This window comes from Rhipicephalus microplus, chromosome 5, assembly GCF_043290135.1.
Source record: "Rhipicephalus microplus isolate Deutch F79 chromosome 5, USDA_Rmic, whole genome shotgun sequence".
Lineage (NCBI taxonomy): Eukaryota > Metazoa > Arthropoda > Arachnida > Ixodida > Ixodidae > Rhipicephalus > Rhipicephalus microplus.
In genome coordinates, this window is record NC_134704.1 from 221941295 (window position 1) to 221959444 (window position 18150).

Here is an 18150-nt window from a genome sequence, read left to right on the forward strand (position 1 = left end):
AATGGACATGGGCTGAGCATGTAGCCCGTAGACAGCATAACCGCTGTTCATTAAGAGTAAGTAACTGGATTCTTATAGAAGGCAAGCGGGTTAGGGGGAGACAGAAGGTTATGTGGGCAGATGAGATTAAGAAGTTTGCGGGTGCAAATTGGCAGCAGCAAGCACAAGACCGAGTTGACTGGCCGAACATGGGAGAGGCCTTTGTCCTGCAGTGGTCATAGTCAGGCTGATGATGATGATGATGATTAGGTAAAATCCCTAGTATGCATCAAGCTTCAAGAAAAACTTCGCTCCTTCAAAAAGTCCCAAGGTGTGTTCTACGCTTGAAATGGGGTGGTGCTCTCTAAGTACCCCTTTGTTAAGCATGGTGTAATCAATGCAAAGCCTGATTTCACCATTTTTCTTGGTGACTATAGGCGTGCAGTTTTTTTGCGCAGCTCTAACAGCATCATTCAGCGGGATGGTAATGCGCCTCGGAGAGGTAATGGCCAAAGGCCAAAGGTGTTTGGCTCAAGTCTGCGTGGTTTAACAATGCTTGATTTCACTGAAGCCAAAGAAGAGTTTCGATTTTTTTTAGTAGAGCATCAAAGTTTGTTTACCTGAGAGATCGCTCGCCCATCTTAATAATTCGAGCTCCTCTATGATGCCTAAGCACAGAATCGGCTCGCTGAGTTTTCAAGATCCACAGAATCTTTCCGAGGTGGTTGCTCTCATGTAAACCACAGTTGCTTCGCTCATGCCTAGCGCATCGAACTCTTCGTTAGTGAACCTGACGAGGAATTTATCAGACTCATGCATCGGTTATGATGGGTTTGTGGTGACACAGTGCGCACAAACCGGCGCAGCCGGCGTGACTCGGCCGCATGCTGCAACACGTGTCCGATAAAAGAGAGCACCACCGAAAACTTACGTCATCACCAGTGGCTATAAACCCAAGCTGCCAAGCTTGGAAATTAATCGTTGTTTTTCTAACTGTTCAAGCGCAATGTTGGCATGCTCGCCGCGCTGCTGCTACCACACTAATAAACAGTTCTTGTTTTATGTTGGGATGTGTCCTTCCATTGACTTGGCATCCCACATATGGTGACCCAGAAACCGAGCTAACCGCACTACCATGGCAGACTCGGAGGCCCTTTTCGCTCTGCGCCAGAAAGTACAACAACTTGCACAGCAACTAGAGGCCCAGCAACAGGTGCTTCAGCAACAGCGCGTGACCACTGAACCGCATTTGCCCGATGATTCCGCTGCACCTGGTCACACCCCCAAAGCTCTGTATTGGGGATCGCTATCAACACAGGCGCTGCCACTACCACGATCACTGCCGACCTGAACGACTGCCATGTCGCTGTAAAGCTGCCACCATTTTGGGCGAAATCGTCCGAAATATGGTGTAGCGCATCATGATCATCATAATCGTTCTTTTAACTACAGCGCCGGGCCTCTTGCGCAGCTGATGCCTAGCTCAAGCTGCTTGAAGAAAGAAAACGAGCTCACGCGCATGACGAGTCAGACGTTGACAGCCGCCGCGGCTGAGCTTCAACGCCGATGTCCGCACCTGCATCAACGGCCCACAGCTCCTTGTTGACAGCCATGTGCATGGTCGGAAACGTCACCATGTTTCTTACACTTCTGTGCTCGGTCGTCATGCCTCCGCTTCGATGAATTGCACTGTAGGCTTACACCATAGGAGCGAAGGAAAGAGACGCCTGAATGACAATCGATGCCAGCAGAAAACGCGAGCCTTCACTTCATTTGCTTGCCAAGGGCCGTCTTTATTTTCTTGTTTGCTGTCACGCTATTTCTTTTGCACACCATCCAAACACAGGCACTACAGAGCCCCCTGTGTAGACTGGAAGTCGAAATCTGACATGTTTTGGGCAGTCCAACTGGATGTCAGGCGTATATGAGAGGCTTTCTATAGGGATTTCAAAGTTGGTCTAAGCTGACTCTCCTTTCGGCTATTTTCTAGAAGAGTGACAGTTTTTTTGGTGCGTTTGAGGCTGCGGAATGGTCAGTCATGGGCTGACGTTAAAGGCAGCATGACCACGTTGTGGCGCAAGAAAACATGTGTAGAAGTGGTCAGATCAGGGTGTACAAATATCGCCTTGTGATCGGAAGGTCGGGGTGGAGTGGGCCGGAGGTTTTGAACGCAGTCCAGGAGACGTAGGAATTCTCGCGGCTGGGCTGGTAGTTGCATTGAGATGAAGAAGACTCCAGGGAGCCGCAGAGAACTTCCGTACACCAACTCTGCTGCTGAGCACTGTAGATTCGTCCGGATAACAGTCCGTAAACCTAGAAGCACCAATGGCAAGGCCCAGGTGGCTCTATTGAGGCAGGTGGTCAAGGCAGTCTTCAGTTGCTGGTGAAGGTGTTCCACCATGCCGTTGGCTTAGGAATGATAAGCAGTGGTAGGGCAATTTCTTGCTCCGAGGATGCGGTTAAGGCAAGTAAACAGACTCGAACTGACGGCCTCGGTCTATTGTCATGGTGCCAGGACAGCCAAAACGAGATACTCCTGTAGAAATGAAAGTGAGGGCAACTATATCAGCTTTGACATTGTAACGGATTTAAGATTCAAAAGAAGATACACCAAAGACTAGTTTATTATGGGCGAACTTGTGCCCTGAAAACTATGCACAAAAAATGAATGAGTCCGCTAGAGCGTTCAAAACAAAAACTGCTCATCCGTCTGTGCATCTTCTTCTTTCACACAGGTCAAACCCACACTGACTCGTGCCCGTGCACGAGAGACATGAGTCGCGCTACCAGAAGCATGAGCGGGTGCTAGACCGTGGACGCTGATCCTTCTTAACAACGGATGGTGCAGTTTCTCCCTGTGGCATTACTCTCCATTTGAAATACGCATCGTCCCAATGCGCGATGGAGGGAGGCAAACAAGGAGGCTTTTTCATTGTCTCTCATAATAGGGCTTCATACGAACAACGTGTACGACTTCCACACTGTTTTGCCGTTTTTAATGGGCGTGTCCATCGGCGCTGACTTAGTAGTTTAGGTCACTAATTCATCGGAGGACCTTATACGGACCAAACTATCAACAAAGGAGCTTTTCTGATAGACCGCGAAGTCATGTTGGTGTCTATTTCCACACTCGCTCACTTGGGTTGTACTGAACTTTTTTGTGGTACAGGATGAATAGCTTGCATCCTTGTTTCCATATTTTGCCATTGCACCAGGACCGCACCTAGGCCAAAATTGATGGCATCTGTATGAACTTCCGTATCCACAGTTTCGTCAAAAGGGGCCAGGATAGGTGGTGCTTGCAAAGGTTTCTTTAGTTCGTTGAAAGCACTCTCTTGTTTGGTGTGCCAAATAAATGGCTCGTCCTCTTTCCTGAGTCTTGTTAGATGTTAGGCAATCTTCGCAAAATTTTCCACGGACCGTCTGTAATAAGCACATAAACCCAAAAATCGACGTGCCTCCTTCTTGTCTTTCGGCTTGGGAAACAGCCCCACGGCCACGGTCTTGTCGGGGTCCGGGCCAACACCTTGAGCGCTGATTACATAACCGAGGAAACGAAGCTTCTCGAATTCAAACTGTACTTTTTCTGGTTCAATGATCAAGCCAGCTGACTGGATAGCCTGAAGTCCCGAACTTAGTCGCTCTACGTGCTGTTCAAACGTAGCTGAAAGTACCACAATGTCATCCAAGTAGACTAAGCAAGACTGCCATTTGAAGCCTGAGAGGACTCTGTCCATCATGTCCTGGAATGTTGCAGGTGCACAACAGAGGCCGAATGGGAGTGTTTTAAACTCGTATAGACCATCCAGGGTTACGAAAGCAGTTTTTTTATGGTTGCTTTCGTCCACTTTAGTTTGCCAGTAACTGCTTTTTATATCCAATAAAGCGAAATACCTTGTGTGCCATAGCCGATCCTACTTATCATCTATACGTGGCAATGGGTAGACATGCCACTTAATCATGCTGTTCAGTTTTCGGTAATCAACACGGAATCTCAACGTGTTGTCCTTTTTTCTCACAAGGACTTCAGGCGACACCCACGGACTTTTGGATGGCTGTATGACATCGTCCTGCAGCATCTCTTTCACTTGGCTCTTTATGATCTCCTGTTCCTTCGGTGATACTTTCTATGGATATTGGTGTACCAGCCTTGTAGCTTCATCTGTTATTATTCGGTGTTTAACAACCTGGGTCCGCCGTACTTTCGATGAGCTAGAGAAACATTCAGCGAAGTCTCTTATGAGGTCTTCTGGTTATGGGACATTAAACCCCACATATCAGTCAATCTCTTATGAGGTCTTGCATGATTTTTTTTCTCAGCTGGTGATAGATTTTGGCTGCTTGCAACTCTTGCCGCGACATCGGGCGCAGGTTTCGAAGCAGGTGGTCCTGACACCACACCACATAAGTCTCTCTCTGCTTCAAAGCTGTGCAGAAAGGCGATAGCAGTGTCCTTTAAAACATGCTGAATTTTGTTTTTAAAATTTGTGAGTAATAGATCAGCACAACCACCACGTAATTAAATAATTCCTTGAGCTACACAAGTGCCTCTCATCAGCAGTAGTTCGATGTTTGCTTCCACTATACCTTCAAAATCAACGAATGCTTCATTTCATACACTGGCCATTATGCTGCATCGTGGTGGCACGGTAACGTAACATCACGATCTATAACACGTAATGCAGTGTACTCTGGCTCCTTTGTGTCTATGGCCAGTTTCGTCGTAAAGGAGACACTACAATTCTGCAGATTGAATACATTTCCGTTTGCTAGCAGAAAATCCATTTCGAGTATTACATCTCTAGAGCATTCTAGAAGTACGACTAATTGAGCAACGCAAGTAGCGCCTTGAATTCCGATTCTTGCAGTACATCTTCCCAGAGGTGTAATGAGATGACCCCCAAACGTGCATATTTGGGGTCCACTCCAAGGCGTCAAAACTTTCTTCAAATTCTTTGTGGCAGGATAACTGACAACTGAATAATCAGCACCTGTGTCAACTAAAACGTTTAATACACACCCATCTACGATTACGCGTAAGTCTGAGGAAATTTTGTCTTTACCTAACTTAGTCATCGTATTCCGCTTGTCGTTGCTGCACCGGGACCTTAACTGGGATCTTCAGCTGGTCGGACATCAGCGGCCTTGCCTCCATAGGTCACTGGCTTCAGTTTTCCTGATGGGGACTGCTTGAAGGATGGCGTGTTGAGGTTGATGGTTGAGAAGGTGAACTGGATCGCCACCAATCTTCTAGATCTTCGAACGTGTCGTCGTGGAAGGGCTCAGGCAAGCACGGCGGAGACGGAATAAGTTTTGATGATATCACCTGGCAAGTCATCGTTCCGTTGTTGTCTGTGGACGCTTCCTGTGTTGCTGGAGCACTTGGGAGGGTTTCAAATTCAGGCAACTCTCCTCGAAGGCGGCGGCTTGAACACTGGTGTCCTGGAGTCAGGTCGGCAGTTTCTAGTCGTTGAGGATCAGGGCTCCGGTCTCTTGCGCCAAAGGGGCTTCCAATCATACCCCGCCCCTCTATCTGTATATAATGGATTCAAGGGAAGGAACACCAAAAACTAGTTTAATATGGGTGAACTTCTCCCTGAAAACTATGTGCAAAAAATTGATTTTGTTTGGAGCGTTCTAGCGTTTCAAACAAAAACTGTTCATTTGCCAACGCATCTTCTTCCATGCAGGTCAAATCCATACTGACTGGTGCGCGTGTACGAGAGGCACGGGTTGCGCTGCTAGAAGCATAAGCCCCCACCAGACCATGGACGCTGATCCGTTTTAATAAGGGATAGTGTAGTTAGTCTCTGTGGCAATATCTTGAATGGGAACAGTCTCTGGCGAGCATAAGAAACTATCGATCTTCGTGAGTATATAATGGTATCCTTGAGACACTAGTAAAGGGCCCACAATGCCTAGATGTACATAGTCGAAGTGACGTCCGGGTGGAAGGAAAGTTTGGGGAGCCATTTTGGTATGACGGGAGACTTTTGTCATTTGGCAGGGCAGGCACATGCATGTCCAAGCACGTACATCACCATTGATTCCAGGCCAGACATAGCGCTGGGTGAGAATATGCTGAGTAGCCCGAATGCTGGGTGACAGATGTCGTGTAAGGATTGGAAAACAGTGCGACATAATGAAGCGGGAACAAAAAGAGGGGGGTGGGGGATTTTGGCTGAAACATTGCACCACAATGGCTCAGATGATAATGGATGTGGCACCAAGCGTAGCCGTAGGGAACGAGGGTTCTCCCGAAAAGGGGTGAGCTCTTCATCATTCTACTGCACGGCGCAAATTGAGGCCCAGTCGATGGCTGGAGATGAAAAATCAACCGCGGTTATACGACACAAAGCCTCTGTGGTGGTGTTGTTGATGTCTTGGACGCGACGAATATCAGTCCCGAATTCCGAGATATAAGCTAGATGACGAAGTTCACAGGCCACATACTTAGATGAGTTTGTGCGAAAAACATATGCTAGTGGCTTATGGTCACTCAGCACGTAAAATGAGCATCGTTCCGAAAAATGGCGAAAGTGCTGTATCGCTGAGTAGGTGGCTAGTAACACCCGACCGAAGACGCTGTAGTGGGTCTCAGCAAGAAGTAGCTTCCAAAAAAAAAAAAAAGACAAGGGTCTCCACTCAGAGTTAATAAACTGCTGCAAGAGGGCTCCAACGGCCAAGCTGGATGTGTCTACCATCAACTGAGTAGGAGCGTTGTTGCGTGGATGTATAAGAAGCACAGCATTTGCGACTGCTTGCTTGGCCGCAGTAAAGGCAGCCTGGGCTTTGACGAGCCGGTGGTTGAACGAAGGAGGTTGGTGAGTGGTCGAAGCAGTTCTGCGCATTGTGGTATGAAGCGTCTGGAAAAATTTACGAGTCCTAGGAATTGGCATAACTTGCACACTGTTGTAGACTAACGATAATCTTGGATTGCTTTAACGTAGGACTGGAGAGGCCGTATACCTTTCGAAGATACAAGATGGCCCAAAAACTCGAGCTCGGGTGTGCTGAAGATACACTTCGAGGCGTTCACCACAAGGCCATACTGCTGCAGGCATTGAAACTAAGCATGGAGATGCTGCTCATGCTCTTCAGGAGTTCGGCTGGCGATGAGGACATCATCAAGATGCGCAAACACAATAGCAAGGCATCATGTGACCTCAGAAATGAATCTCTGGAAGGTTTGAGCTGAATTGCACAGTCCAGAAGGCGTGCAAGTATTCAAACAAACCAAAAAGCATTGTCATGGCAGTCTTAGGTATGTCGGCAGGCTCGACGGGAATTTGGTAGTACACCTTGACAAGGTCCACTTTGCTGAAAATGGTTCAGCCGTCGAGGCGTGACGTAAAATCTTGGATGTGAGGTAGGGGATAGCTGTCCTGAACAGTCTTGGCGTTCAATGCTCGATAGTCTCCATAAGGACGACAGTCACCGGGATCACGCTTTGGCACTAAATGCAGCAGAGAAGCTCATGTGCTTGACGACGGGTGTATAATGCCAAGCTGTAACATGTGGTCACACTCCCGCTCGGCTATCGCTAGGCGGTCTCTAAACAAGCGGCGTGGTCGAGCGGCTACTGGTGGACCATGGGTGACGATGTGGTGTGTTACTGCATGTTTAGGTGGCTGAGTGAGATTGCAAGGTTTGGTCAATTCTGAGAAACTTGCCAAGATTTTTCAAACTGTGAGGAAGAGGTATCAGCATGCGGATGTCCATTGGAGCAATGTCGAACAGGACTACAGAGATAGACGAGTGTGACCATCGACGAGGTGGCGAGCCCTCACGCTGACATCTAAGTCAAAGTACTGGAGGAAGCCTGAACCGATGATTGGCTGAGTGACATCTGCGATGACGAAAACCCACTGAAAAATGCGGTGAAGGCCCAAGTCAAGGGTGAGAGATTGGAGTCCATACGTCGCTATTGTAGAGGTGTTGGCAGCATGAAGCGATTGCCCAGGTGATTTTAAATGATCAGCCTTAGTCGGGGGCACAACGCGGATTTCTTCTCCTGTATCTTTAAGGAACTTGGCGCCAGATAGCTGGTCTGTTATCATGAAAAGGTGGCTGGGGCGATAAGGGAGATTACACGCTGCCGTCAGTGATCTCGGCTAGTGTTTCCCGGCCACGAACAGGGATGTTTGCACCTTGTGGCTCGGTGTCCGAAACGCCGGTGGTATCTGCTAAGAGGCGGAGGGCTGAGACTCCGAAATTCTTGTGTGCGTCGAAGAGCTCAATGATTAGAACGAGATGAATGAGTCTCCGAGAGGGGGCTTCGGAGTGCGGCAATTGAGGCGCCGAGTTCATCGATCCGAGCCTCAAGTTGCGGAATCGTCATGTGCGTTGGTGGTGAGACAGCATTTACGAATGGGGTGGTCACTTCGTGAACCTGATCAGCAAGCTCTGCCAGTGGGTCAAGGTTGACCTCGCCGGCCGCCGCGACGACGAGGCGCATTGGCTGAGAAAGGCGTTGGAGAAAGAGCTCGCGAACCAGCGCTGAGTGGGCTGGGACGTCCTGCTCCCCTAGGAGCTATCGTCTTTGGCGTAGTAGTTGGGAAGGGCGCCTGTCACCAAGGCCCCCTTTGCAAGAAGCTGCTGACGACAGAGGCGTTCAATGACATGAATGGCTCCGGTACCTTGGTTTTGAGGTGCTGATATGGTGTAGTGTCTGAGGGGTTGGAGAGGGTGTTGGAACGCTCACTAGCATCATCAGGAGAAAGGACTGTGGCAACTTGGCACTAGTGTGTCCTTTCCGAAGTGATGTGGTATAGCGAGAATTGCGCCTCGACCTGGTGGAACCAAGTTTGTGGCTTCTGGGGCTAGAAAAATGGGCGAAGCAATTGCACCACCGAGATGTCCTGCAGACTTGAGGCTTGTTCAGTTAAGGGCGCGTTCAGATCAGTCATTCTCGTTATCCTATGTCACCACTTGTAGGCTTACGACGTAGCAGCGAAGAAAAGAGACACCTGAATGACAATCGACGCCGGCAGGGAATGCGAGCCTTTGTTTCACGTGCCACTTCCAAGTGCCGTCTTTATTTTCTCCCGTTTGCTGTCGCACGCTCTTCGTTTCACGCCATCCAAACGAGAGTGCTACAGCATCATTTCATCCACATTGCCAGCGCAGCCTCTTCGGCGTCTTCTCACGGCTCCTCCTGCTGCCACCTTTGCCAGCAGCGATCGTTCTTGACATGGGGTGTGCTCTCGAGCAATTCGACTAGGTCATCATGGTTCCCGCTTGTCTGTGACCGCAGAGTCTTGGAGTCTTTTTCGACCCCTGTGCATTTCCCAGTGTCCCCCACCGGAGACCCAGTGCTTACAAACGACCCATCCACGTTGACAACCTGGACTCCCCAACGAACACCTTATGAATTTTCGTTCATGTACATAGTCTCTGTTGCTCTCTTTCTTTTGCATACACATTTCAAATCGCACAAAGCGTTAGGGGGGGGAGCCTGTAGCGCATCATCATCATCATTCTCTTGACCAACGCGCTGCGCCTCTTGCGCAGCTGATGCCTAGCTCAAGCTGCGCAAGGACAGAAAGCGAGCGCATGCGCCTAGCGGTTAGAACGTTGGCAGCCACCACCCCTGAGCTTCGACCTGAGGAATAAAGTGGCGAGGTTTGGCACGGACTCGTCGGCCGCCCTCACGACGTCGTCTCGCGTCTCTCCTCCTCTCGCCCACTACATATGGTTCGCCCAAGTCGAGTCCCAATTCACCCTGACACACATCACACAAAACTGAACCTGCTATGATTATTTTGTCACCCACCTGAATGCCCGCGGCACCAACGAAGTCCGGGATATTCTCACCAACTCACCAACAACGGCCAGCTCTTACTAACACCTTGAGAATATACTGATATGCCGCTTTTCACTCTCGAATGATCAGAAAATGCGACGACATCAGTCAGCAGAACATACCGAGCACAGAACTCTGCAGTTCCTTCAGCACATGCGCGCTCTCACAAGCAGCACTGAAATCAAGGACTCTTTCCTGCGAGCGCTTCGAATCCAACAACTTCCGTCGCACGTCCAGGCAATTATGCAGACATAGCATACGCTACCCGTCAATCAAGTTGTGAGATTGCCAATCGCATCATTGAGGTATGTCTGCCACTGCCGTTGCCCACCATGCCGGCTGTCGCCGCTGCATCGAACACCATGAAGCTTGTGCACCGCATCAGTGAAATTGATACAGCTCGGCTCTATTAAACAATTAGAACAACACCTTGCGACGCACCCTCACCCGCAAACCCATGACTGTCCAACCACTTCGTTGCAACATACTTGTGAGAACAGTTGTTACTACTATCAACACATTGGAAACAAAGCCTGACAATTTTGACCACCCTGCTCTGCTGGTCATGAAGAAAACGCCAACGACAGCTCGTATAGATGGCTGCGATTTGTCAACTGGGAGGCCATCCCATTTTCATCACCGACCAAATCATGAAGCAGTGGTTCCTTGTCAATAGTGGTTTTGACATCTGCTACTACCCATGAGCCCATTTTCAAGGTCCTCGCCAGCTGACATCTTTCGAGTGCAGTGTGGCAAACCAGTCCACACTCAAGACGTATGGCTCGCTTCGCCTGCACGTCCAGCTCGTAAACCTACGCCGCTATTTTCGTTGGAGTTTTATCATTGCCGAAGCCGCTGAGCCAATCATCGACTCGAACTTTCTGCCATGTTACAACCTCCTCCTGGACTGCCAATACGACAGTCTCATCGAGCATGAACCCTGATCCTGTCTTACTCTCTGCTTTTCCTATCGCCAACCTAGAGGAACGCAAATTCATATTTTGCTTTTGTGAATATTTGGTCGACGTTTAATTCGGGTAAAAGTGATTTTTTTTTCGGGCAGAATCTGAAAGTCATCGTAAAATGACTTTCAGATTTCACCCTAAAGGGTGGGCCGGAAACTGCATTGTATAACCAAGCCTTTTAATACACTATTTCTATGGATATTTTTCCGGGATGAAATCAATTTGTCATAAAATGCAGGTCATCCTGAAACCGAGGGACATGTAATCGAAGTTCCATTGTAGCTTATTTAAAGCTTTATTTCTACATTAGTGGGAAATGTCCCATATGTGTCATACCGCAATGCGAGTTGAGCATTTAATGCCCCTGAGTGCATCACGCGCCTCTTGGATACTTCAAGCCCATGATGCCCGTGCCACTCGAGTTGAGTTTGCAAATGTCACTCTTTCCACATACTATCCAGTGTATAGCAGCTGAAGGGCATCTTTGAGGCCATCCGCTGTTTCTGTCGGGCATCAGAGATAGCACTTGTAGGTACACCAAAGCAATGAGTTGACTCTTAACACTACATAAAGCACTTTCGTGTTAAAAATCAAGATGATTCTTAGCACAGGTGGCTGTTTTGGTTGGTGGCACATGAGAGTACGAAAAAGAGGGAGGGTGGGCGATGGCGGGTTGCAGCTTGACCAGTGCCTGCTCCCCTCCTCCCGGCACCTAACAGGGGGGATGGAGGGTTTGAGAGGAGGGGGAGTAGTTTCTATGATTACAAAAAAAAAATCAGAGTTTCGTCAAAAGGGCAAATCAGTAAAATACCGTACTTACTCGCGTAATGATCGCACTCGCATAATGATCGCACCTCTAATATTTTGTAATCTAAATTTGGCTTTTTTTTTCCCCGCATAACGATCGCACCCTGAACTTGCCACATCGATATGTCATGTGTCAAGTCTAGATGAACGCACGTATCATTGTTTCTGTGATCTGAAAGCGGACATCACTATGGTAATGCCGTAAATTTACTGATTTAAATGAAAGTATTCCTTATTTAGATGAAAGAAACTGTTTTGACGCACGTGACGTGCTCACAATCTCTATAGCTGACACAAAAAAGAAAAAAAAAAAAACGCAGTGGCTTCGCTCCACGGAGTCTTTCGCTCCGTCAGCCGCCATGTTTGTTTTGACATCCAGCACTGTTACAGCGGCGGCCGCCTGTTGGTTGACCTGTGTTCATCCCGCAGCAATGTTTCTTTTTTTTTCCGAGACCACATTCTTTTTTTTTTGTGCTTTTTGATAATCTGTGGAAGTGCCCTTTCACCATGGGGCGGTGTGCAAGCTTTACTGTCGCATTAAAGCTGAAAGCGCTTGACTACGCGCTAGAGCACGGCAACCGCGCTGCCAGCAGACATTTCGGCGTCGACGAAATCCGGATCCGATATTTGCGTTTCCGGTGCTCAGAATATTTTTTCACGGAAAATTTACTCACAAAATGATCACATCCCGAAGTTGGAGTCCATTTTTTTTTTTTTTAAAAGTGCGATCATTATGCAAGTATATACGGTAGCAAAATATCGTTAAGTAAGGCTAGCTGCTCTTTTGGGTCCGATGTTATGCACAAAATATTGAATTGGCCTCTTCTTGAACATTGTCAACGTAACCTCAGATTGACGTTTCTCCATAGCATTTACCATTCCCAAAACAGGGATAAGCAGGCAATTGCATTTTTAGCCACCCAGCTATGACGTTTCTCAAAGACAGGATCATCAGGTTAAAATACGTGAGATACCTTTTAAGGGTGACACTTTCTAGTACACTTTCTTTGTCCGTACTATACGAGACTGGGCCACCCTACCACCTGAAACTGTCTGTATTTACTCAAATGATGTTGTTTTCTATGCTTTATGAATTTATTATTATGTGCTTGTTTATATTTAATGTATCCTTCCTGCTGTAATGCCTCTTGGTAAAGCAGGTGCAGGGGAACTTTGATTACACATCCCCCGGTTTCGCGACAACTCGCATTTTACGACGAATCGGTTAGGTCCCGGCGAAATCCCCATAGGAATAATGTATTAAAAACTTTGGTTATACGACGCAGTTTTACGCCGACAACGCATCTTACAACATTCAGATTTCGTACAAAAGAAAAAAAGAACGCCTTTACTCGAATCAAGCATGGACCAAATATTCAGGAGTGCAAAATATAAACTTGCAGGCAAAATTCCGTTTGGCGTCTCACACCTCCGTTGCCAGATTTTGGGGTCGTTGTTGTCAGACTGCTGCCAAATTTGGTGGAAAATATTGCTTCTGTAGCTGTAGTTGTGGCTTCTCCGTTTGGTGTCGTTCGCGGTGCATTTCGGGAGTGAGTAAGCTACGTTAGCTATTTTAATTAACGGAATGAACATAAAACGAGCGTTGCACATCAGGCCGCATGCTCTTGTGTGCGCTGCTGTGAAATTAAGAGATCGTGTCTCAGAGTTAGGGAATCAATGACGCGTCGTCCACCTTGCATTTCACGGGTGGGCGTGCGATGAACTTGTTCCCGAGTGTGTGTGCAACGTAATTAGCGCAGAATTAACCGTGCATTGCTGTGTGTGCTGCTGTGCAAGTAAGAGATCGTGTCTCAGAGTTAGGGAATCAATGACACGTCGTCTGCCGTGCATTTAGAGCTGTATGGCCCTGCAGGTGACGGCTCGTCGGGTGAGCTCTCATTTACAGGTACGGGCGGGTCGCGCCTAATTCGCTCTAACTGCAGCAATAAAACAGCCTTCCAGGCGTATATATATCTGTAGCATATCCGACATACCCCAATTATCCAGCCTTGGCACATTTATTCTTCATATGTACAGTCCGAACAATACGCCTTGCGCTGACATCTAGGGGAAGCGCAGCGTCCCTGTCGTGGCGCGTGGTCGACGCGGCATGATCAGCTGTGAAAAAAAAAATGATGGGGGGCAGCACACCACCTGCTGCGACTCTATTCAGTTTCCCTGTCGTCCATAATACTGTGGCGCGATCTCTTGATTGCACAGCTGCGCACACAGCAAGAGAACGCACCCCAACTTCTGCAACGCACGGTTCATTCCGTGCTAATTACGTCGCACACAGACTCGCGAACAAGTTTATCGCACGCGCACTCGCGAAATGCACAGCGAGCAACGCGTCATTGATTCCTGAACTCTGAGACACGATCCTTCAATTGCACAGCAGCACACATAGCAAAAGAACATGCCCCGACTTCTGCAACGCTAGTTTTACATTCACTTTGTTAATTAAAATGGTCAACGTAGCTCACGCACTCGCGAAATGCATGGCGGACGACACCAAACCCTCACGGAGAAGCTACAGCTACAGGGACAAATTTTTTCACCAAATCTAGCAGCAGTCTGGCAACAACCACTCCAAAGTCTGGCAACTGGGGTATGAGATGCCAAACAGAACTTTGGGTTGTTACCTAGTCAAGCTCTATCCACACAAAATAGCTCCAGCCGGTTGAAAAGGTGATATTTTCACGTTTTCGGTCTACGGAAACATTTTCTGGTCGACATACCTTCTCCTGGCTTTGTCGCACTCACAGTCAGAGGCTTGCAGACGCATAAGGGCACGACGCAGCTGTTTTCACTGTGAAAGATTACTTTCATTGACGTCGACGTTCATGCTAAGAGCTGGACATCATTTGTTGCACTTCACAAGGCCACAAATATCAAAGTGCATAGCTCACTCACACACGAAGGCATTCTACGTACACTCGTGATTGGTCGCCATTATGTGATAGCGATGACATTGTGTTTGACTCTTCTGGCGGGAAGCTATTGGCAACACGGTTTCAGTTTCATTTTAACGAGTAGGCAATTTTCGGACTATATTTATCAGTAGAAAGATGCGCGTTGGATTCAATTCTTTTTAAACATGAGAATAGAGATTCGCTCGCACTTCTTTCAACTAAGTTACGCAGCCATTAGCTGTCGCTGGCAAGAATAATTTAATCTACCTTTCTAGCAGAGGTACAGGGTCATGCCGTGGGCTTATTCAGGCGGTCTATGCTCATTTTTGGGGGCACGGCTGAGTGTCATTGCTATATTCTTAGTTTTTCAATTATACAATGCCCACATTATACGACGGTTTTGTGTGGTCCCTTGAAAGTCGTATAATTGGGGTTCTACTGTACTTAGTATATAAATAAATAAATAAGTCTACAAAACATCGGGGCCAGTCCTAGGAGTCAAGAGTGCATGACAATATTAAAAAAATATTTGTCTTACGAATATCTGTAGTGCTTTCTCAGTACAAAATGACAATAAAAGATAGTCGACAGCTGTTGAAAGTGACTGATGTCAGTTTTTTTTTTAATTTATTCATGCATACTTCAAGCTACATTCGGGCCCAAGCTGAAGTGGTAAGAAAAAAAAAAGGATCATATACATGGGTGGCATATAAGAAGACATGGTCATATTGCCAAGGGGTCACTATGCGGACGAAGAAAGCAGACTGGGCGTTGTGGTGTACACGTATCCCGAAGGAGTACGGCCACCAGCGTGGGTCCGGTCTTAGTGAGCCGCAGGGCACGCGTTAACCGTTGTCGTGGCGAGAGCACGATACTGCTCAAAGTCGCAACACTTTATTGTGGCAACACCAAACGCAGTACAGCCCAATGCAAAGGCGCGGCGGGAAAGCAAATGGGCTTATCCACGCCACGGGCACAAAAGTACTACACAGGGTGCCACGAGCACGTCTCCGCGGTAAAGGTGATCCACGGAGACACCGGGACCAAGGCCCGGTTGCTCGAGCGAGGGCAAAGGCGCTCGCGTTGGCTGCGGAGGGAGACAGGTCGGCGTAGCTAGGCCACGCACTAGGACACCGTACCACCCTTCGGCCGTGCGTATGCAGTGGGGCAATAAAAGATGAGCGTTCGGCTCGTGTGCGAGGCGCAGTCAGCGAAGTCCGACGAGCCCCGAGCGACAGGAGTCGACGAACGGAAAAGATTGCGTGGCTCACCGTTTGCAGTCCCGGGGAGTATCTGTCTGCCCGCTCCCAACGCAGCGCGCGAAAACCTCTCGCGAGACTCCGCGCGTGGAGTCACAGTCAACATCCGCTACCAGGTGAGGGGATTAAACGTCACTCTGCTCTCCCAGCGCCGCAGACAGCAAAGGAGGGCAGACGTGTCGGGACATGAGAACGACAGAAAAGGTGGCAAAGCCCGCGCAAAGGCAGCGGGCTAGCCTCAATTCCCACAGCGTTCATGTTAAACTGTTTGTTGGGCCGAACTTGTAACCACGTAAAAGGAAAGTCAGATTACAGCAAGACACTGGCACTGATAGTGGCGAGCAGAGTGTCAGCCGGTGATCAACTCACAAGCGGAGAAGCGCATTAGCACTTATACACGTGTCATCGAATATTCTAGCGTCAACGCTAGAGGCCATGTACGTTCCAGAATAATCTGTAACGTTCGGGAAGTGGGCATAATTTTACCGAAATGATCTACTACAGTCCCAAAGCTTCTCGAACTCTGCAGGCGCGGTTCGCGCTGAGAATGGCGTACAGTGCAACAAGGCGATAACAAAACTTGAGGAGGGAATGTGGCAATATAAAAAAATAAGATAGGTTCAAGAAATACAAAACAGTAAATCATAGAAAGTTGCGTTTCGAATACATGAGTTCTTAAAAAAAAAGGTGTCATGCAATGTTGCATTCCTAGTAGTTTGCATACCAAAGTTGATGTTTGCAATGATGTTAACAAATGAGTCTCCTTGTCTTGTGTTGTCGTTTTGTGCTAAAAAGGCATCATGGATTCACATCGACTAATAGCCCGCCAGTGCATTATGTTGATCTTCTACAGGAACCATTGTACGATGCAAGGAAGTTAGTACTTTTGTAACAAAAGAGTGGACACTAAATAACATTATTCAGTGGTGGCACTGTATGTGTTAACATAGTAGATTTTTCCCTATAAATAACCATCCTGTTTTGTTTTTTGCAAGTACAGTCCTCACGAATTCATAGGTTTCAATAAGCCCTAAGCAGTGCGAGGTTCACCGTCTTTAGTTCGTGTCATCTCAGCATGGTTTTGACTCAAATGCTGACGTCAGAAGCTGTATTTGTAGCAAGGTTAGCTCGATAAGTTGCACCAGTAATTACCTCATACTGGGAGTCTTCTGTAGAAAGACGGGTGCTGCAAGGCAATCACCAAAGCGTCCCACAAAAGTATGCCATCACGATGCATGCACTCCTTGGTGCCAGCGGCTGCAAACGCAACAGTTCGCATTCTAATCTTTTCCTTTGTCTTGTGATCTCCAAGAGAAGATTGAAGCAAAATGGAAAGATGCACTGGAGATCCTGCTTTTTTAAAATGTCTCTTTTTTTATGACAATTCAAAAGCGTTGCGTGACACCAGCATACATTATGTAGAATGTTCAGCGTTAATATTTGTAGCTGTAAACAGGCGCCATTCGAAGTTGGCTTTGAATATCTCTTGCATGCTGCATTGTTGTACAACTGCTGCCGCTTCTTTCTTTCTTCCTACAGCCTTCATCAAGCCTCATCGTGGTTGGGAGCAACAGCTGCCACACCCTGTACGTTTATGGCATTGTCGACGAGCAACTTGAGAAGCTCCATGACATTGTGAGTGCAGGCTAGGTGGCTTGAAAGTGCAAAGACATTCTTACGTATTCCGACCCATGCAGAGATGTTTAAAAAATAAATTCTCATGTCCTGGAAGTGAAGCCAGACATGAGCCTCCTTACCTCAGGCACGATAAAATGTTATCTTACGGTGAAGATTTCTTCATGTGCTTTACGTGTTCAAGACGAATCACTGTTGCAGACGGATGTGCCCCTTTATGTTACTAAATTTCTTACAATGGCTAAGAAGTTCAGGCACATCCCAAACACACCGTGGAAATGCAAAGCGTTCACTGAGTAGCTACTTATGCTTCCTTTTTTTTTTTTTTAGGGGCGAAGCTCCTTAAGGCGTGGGTCTGTACATCCTCCCATGTACGTAAGCCACCAGTGGCACATACCTGCTCTAGTGGCACATACCTGCTCTAGAGCGGGTATGTGCCACAGCGGATGGCGTTACTTGGAGTGTTCACTAGATGGACGCATGGACGGACGGACAGACAGACTCGCAGACTGACGAACGGATGGATGGACGCATGGACAGAGGGATGGTGACGCAGACGAACGGAAGCAAGAACGGATGGACAGAAGCACAGACGGGCTGACGGAAGCTTTGCTCCACTCATCATCATTCACTTCATGGATATGCTGTGATTTCTTTTTTGGGATGCTCAGCAGTGTGGTAGGAAGTTGATTAACGTGTTTGTACAAGCCAGTTGATTAGTTGTGTGCTTATGGTGGGCTTACTTGGTATCATGGCCTACAACTGCACTAGAAAACATGGACACAAGA

The 18150-nt window shown here is 47.8% G+C and overlaps 1 protein-coding gene across 2 annotated transcripts in view; it reads left to right on the plus strand.

The window, feature by feature from the left end:
* LOC119173507 (WD repeat and coiled-coil-containing protein) overlaps positions 1–18150 on the plus strand; it is a 299780-nt gene that overhangs the window by 235291 nt on the left and 46339 nt on the right. For both annotated transcript variants that reach the window (XM_037424303.2, XM_075896540.1), the window contains exon 9: positions 17267–17362. In XM_037424303.2, coding sequence (XP_037280200.1) covers positions 17267–17362 — 96 coding nt within the window. The remainder of the gene's footprint in view (positions 1–17266; positions 17363–18150) is intronic.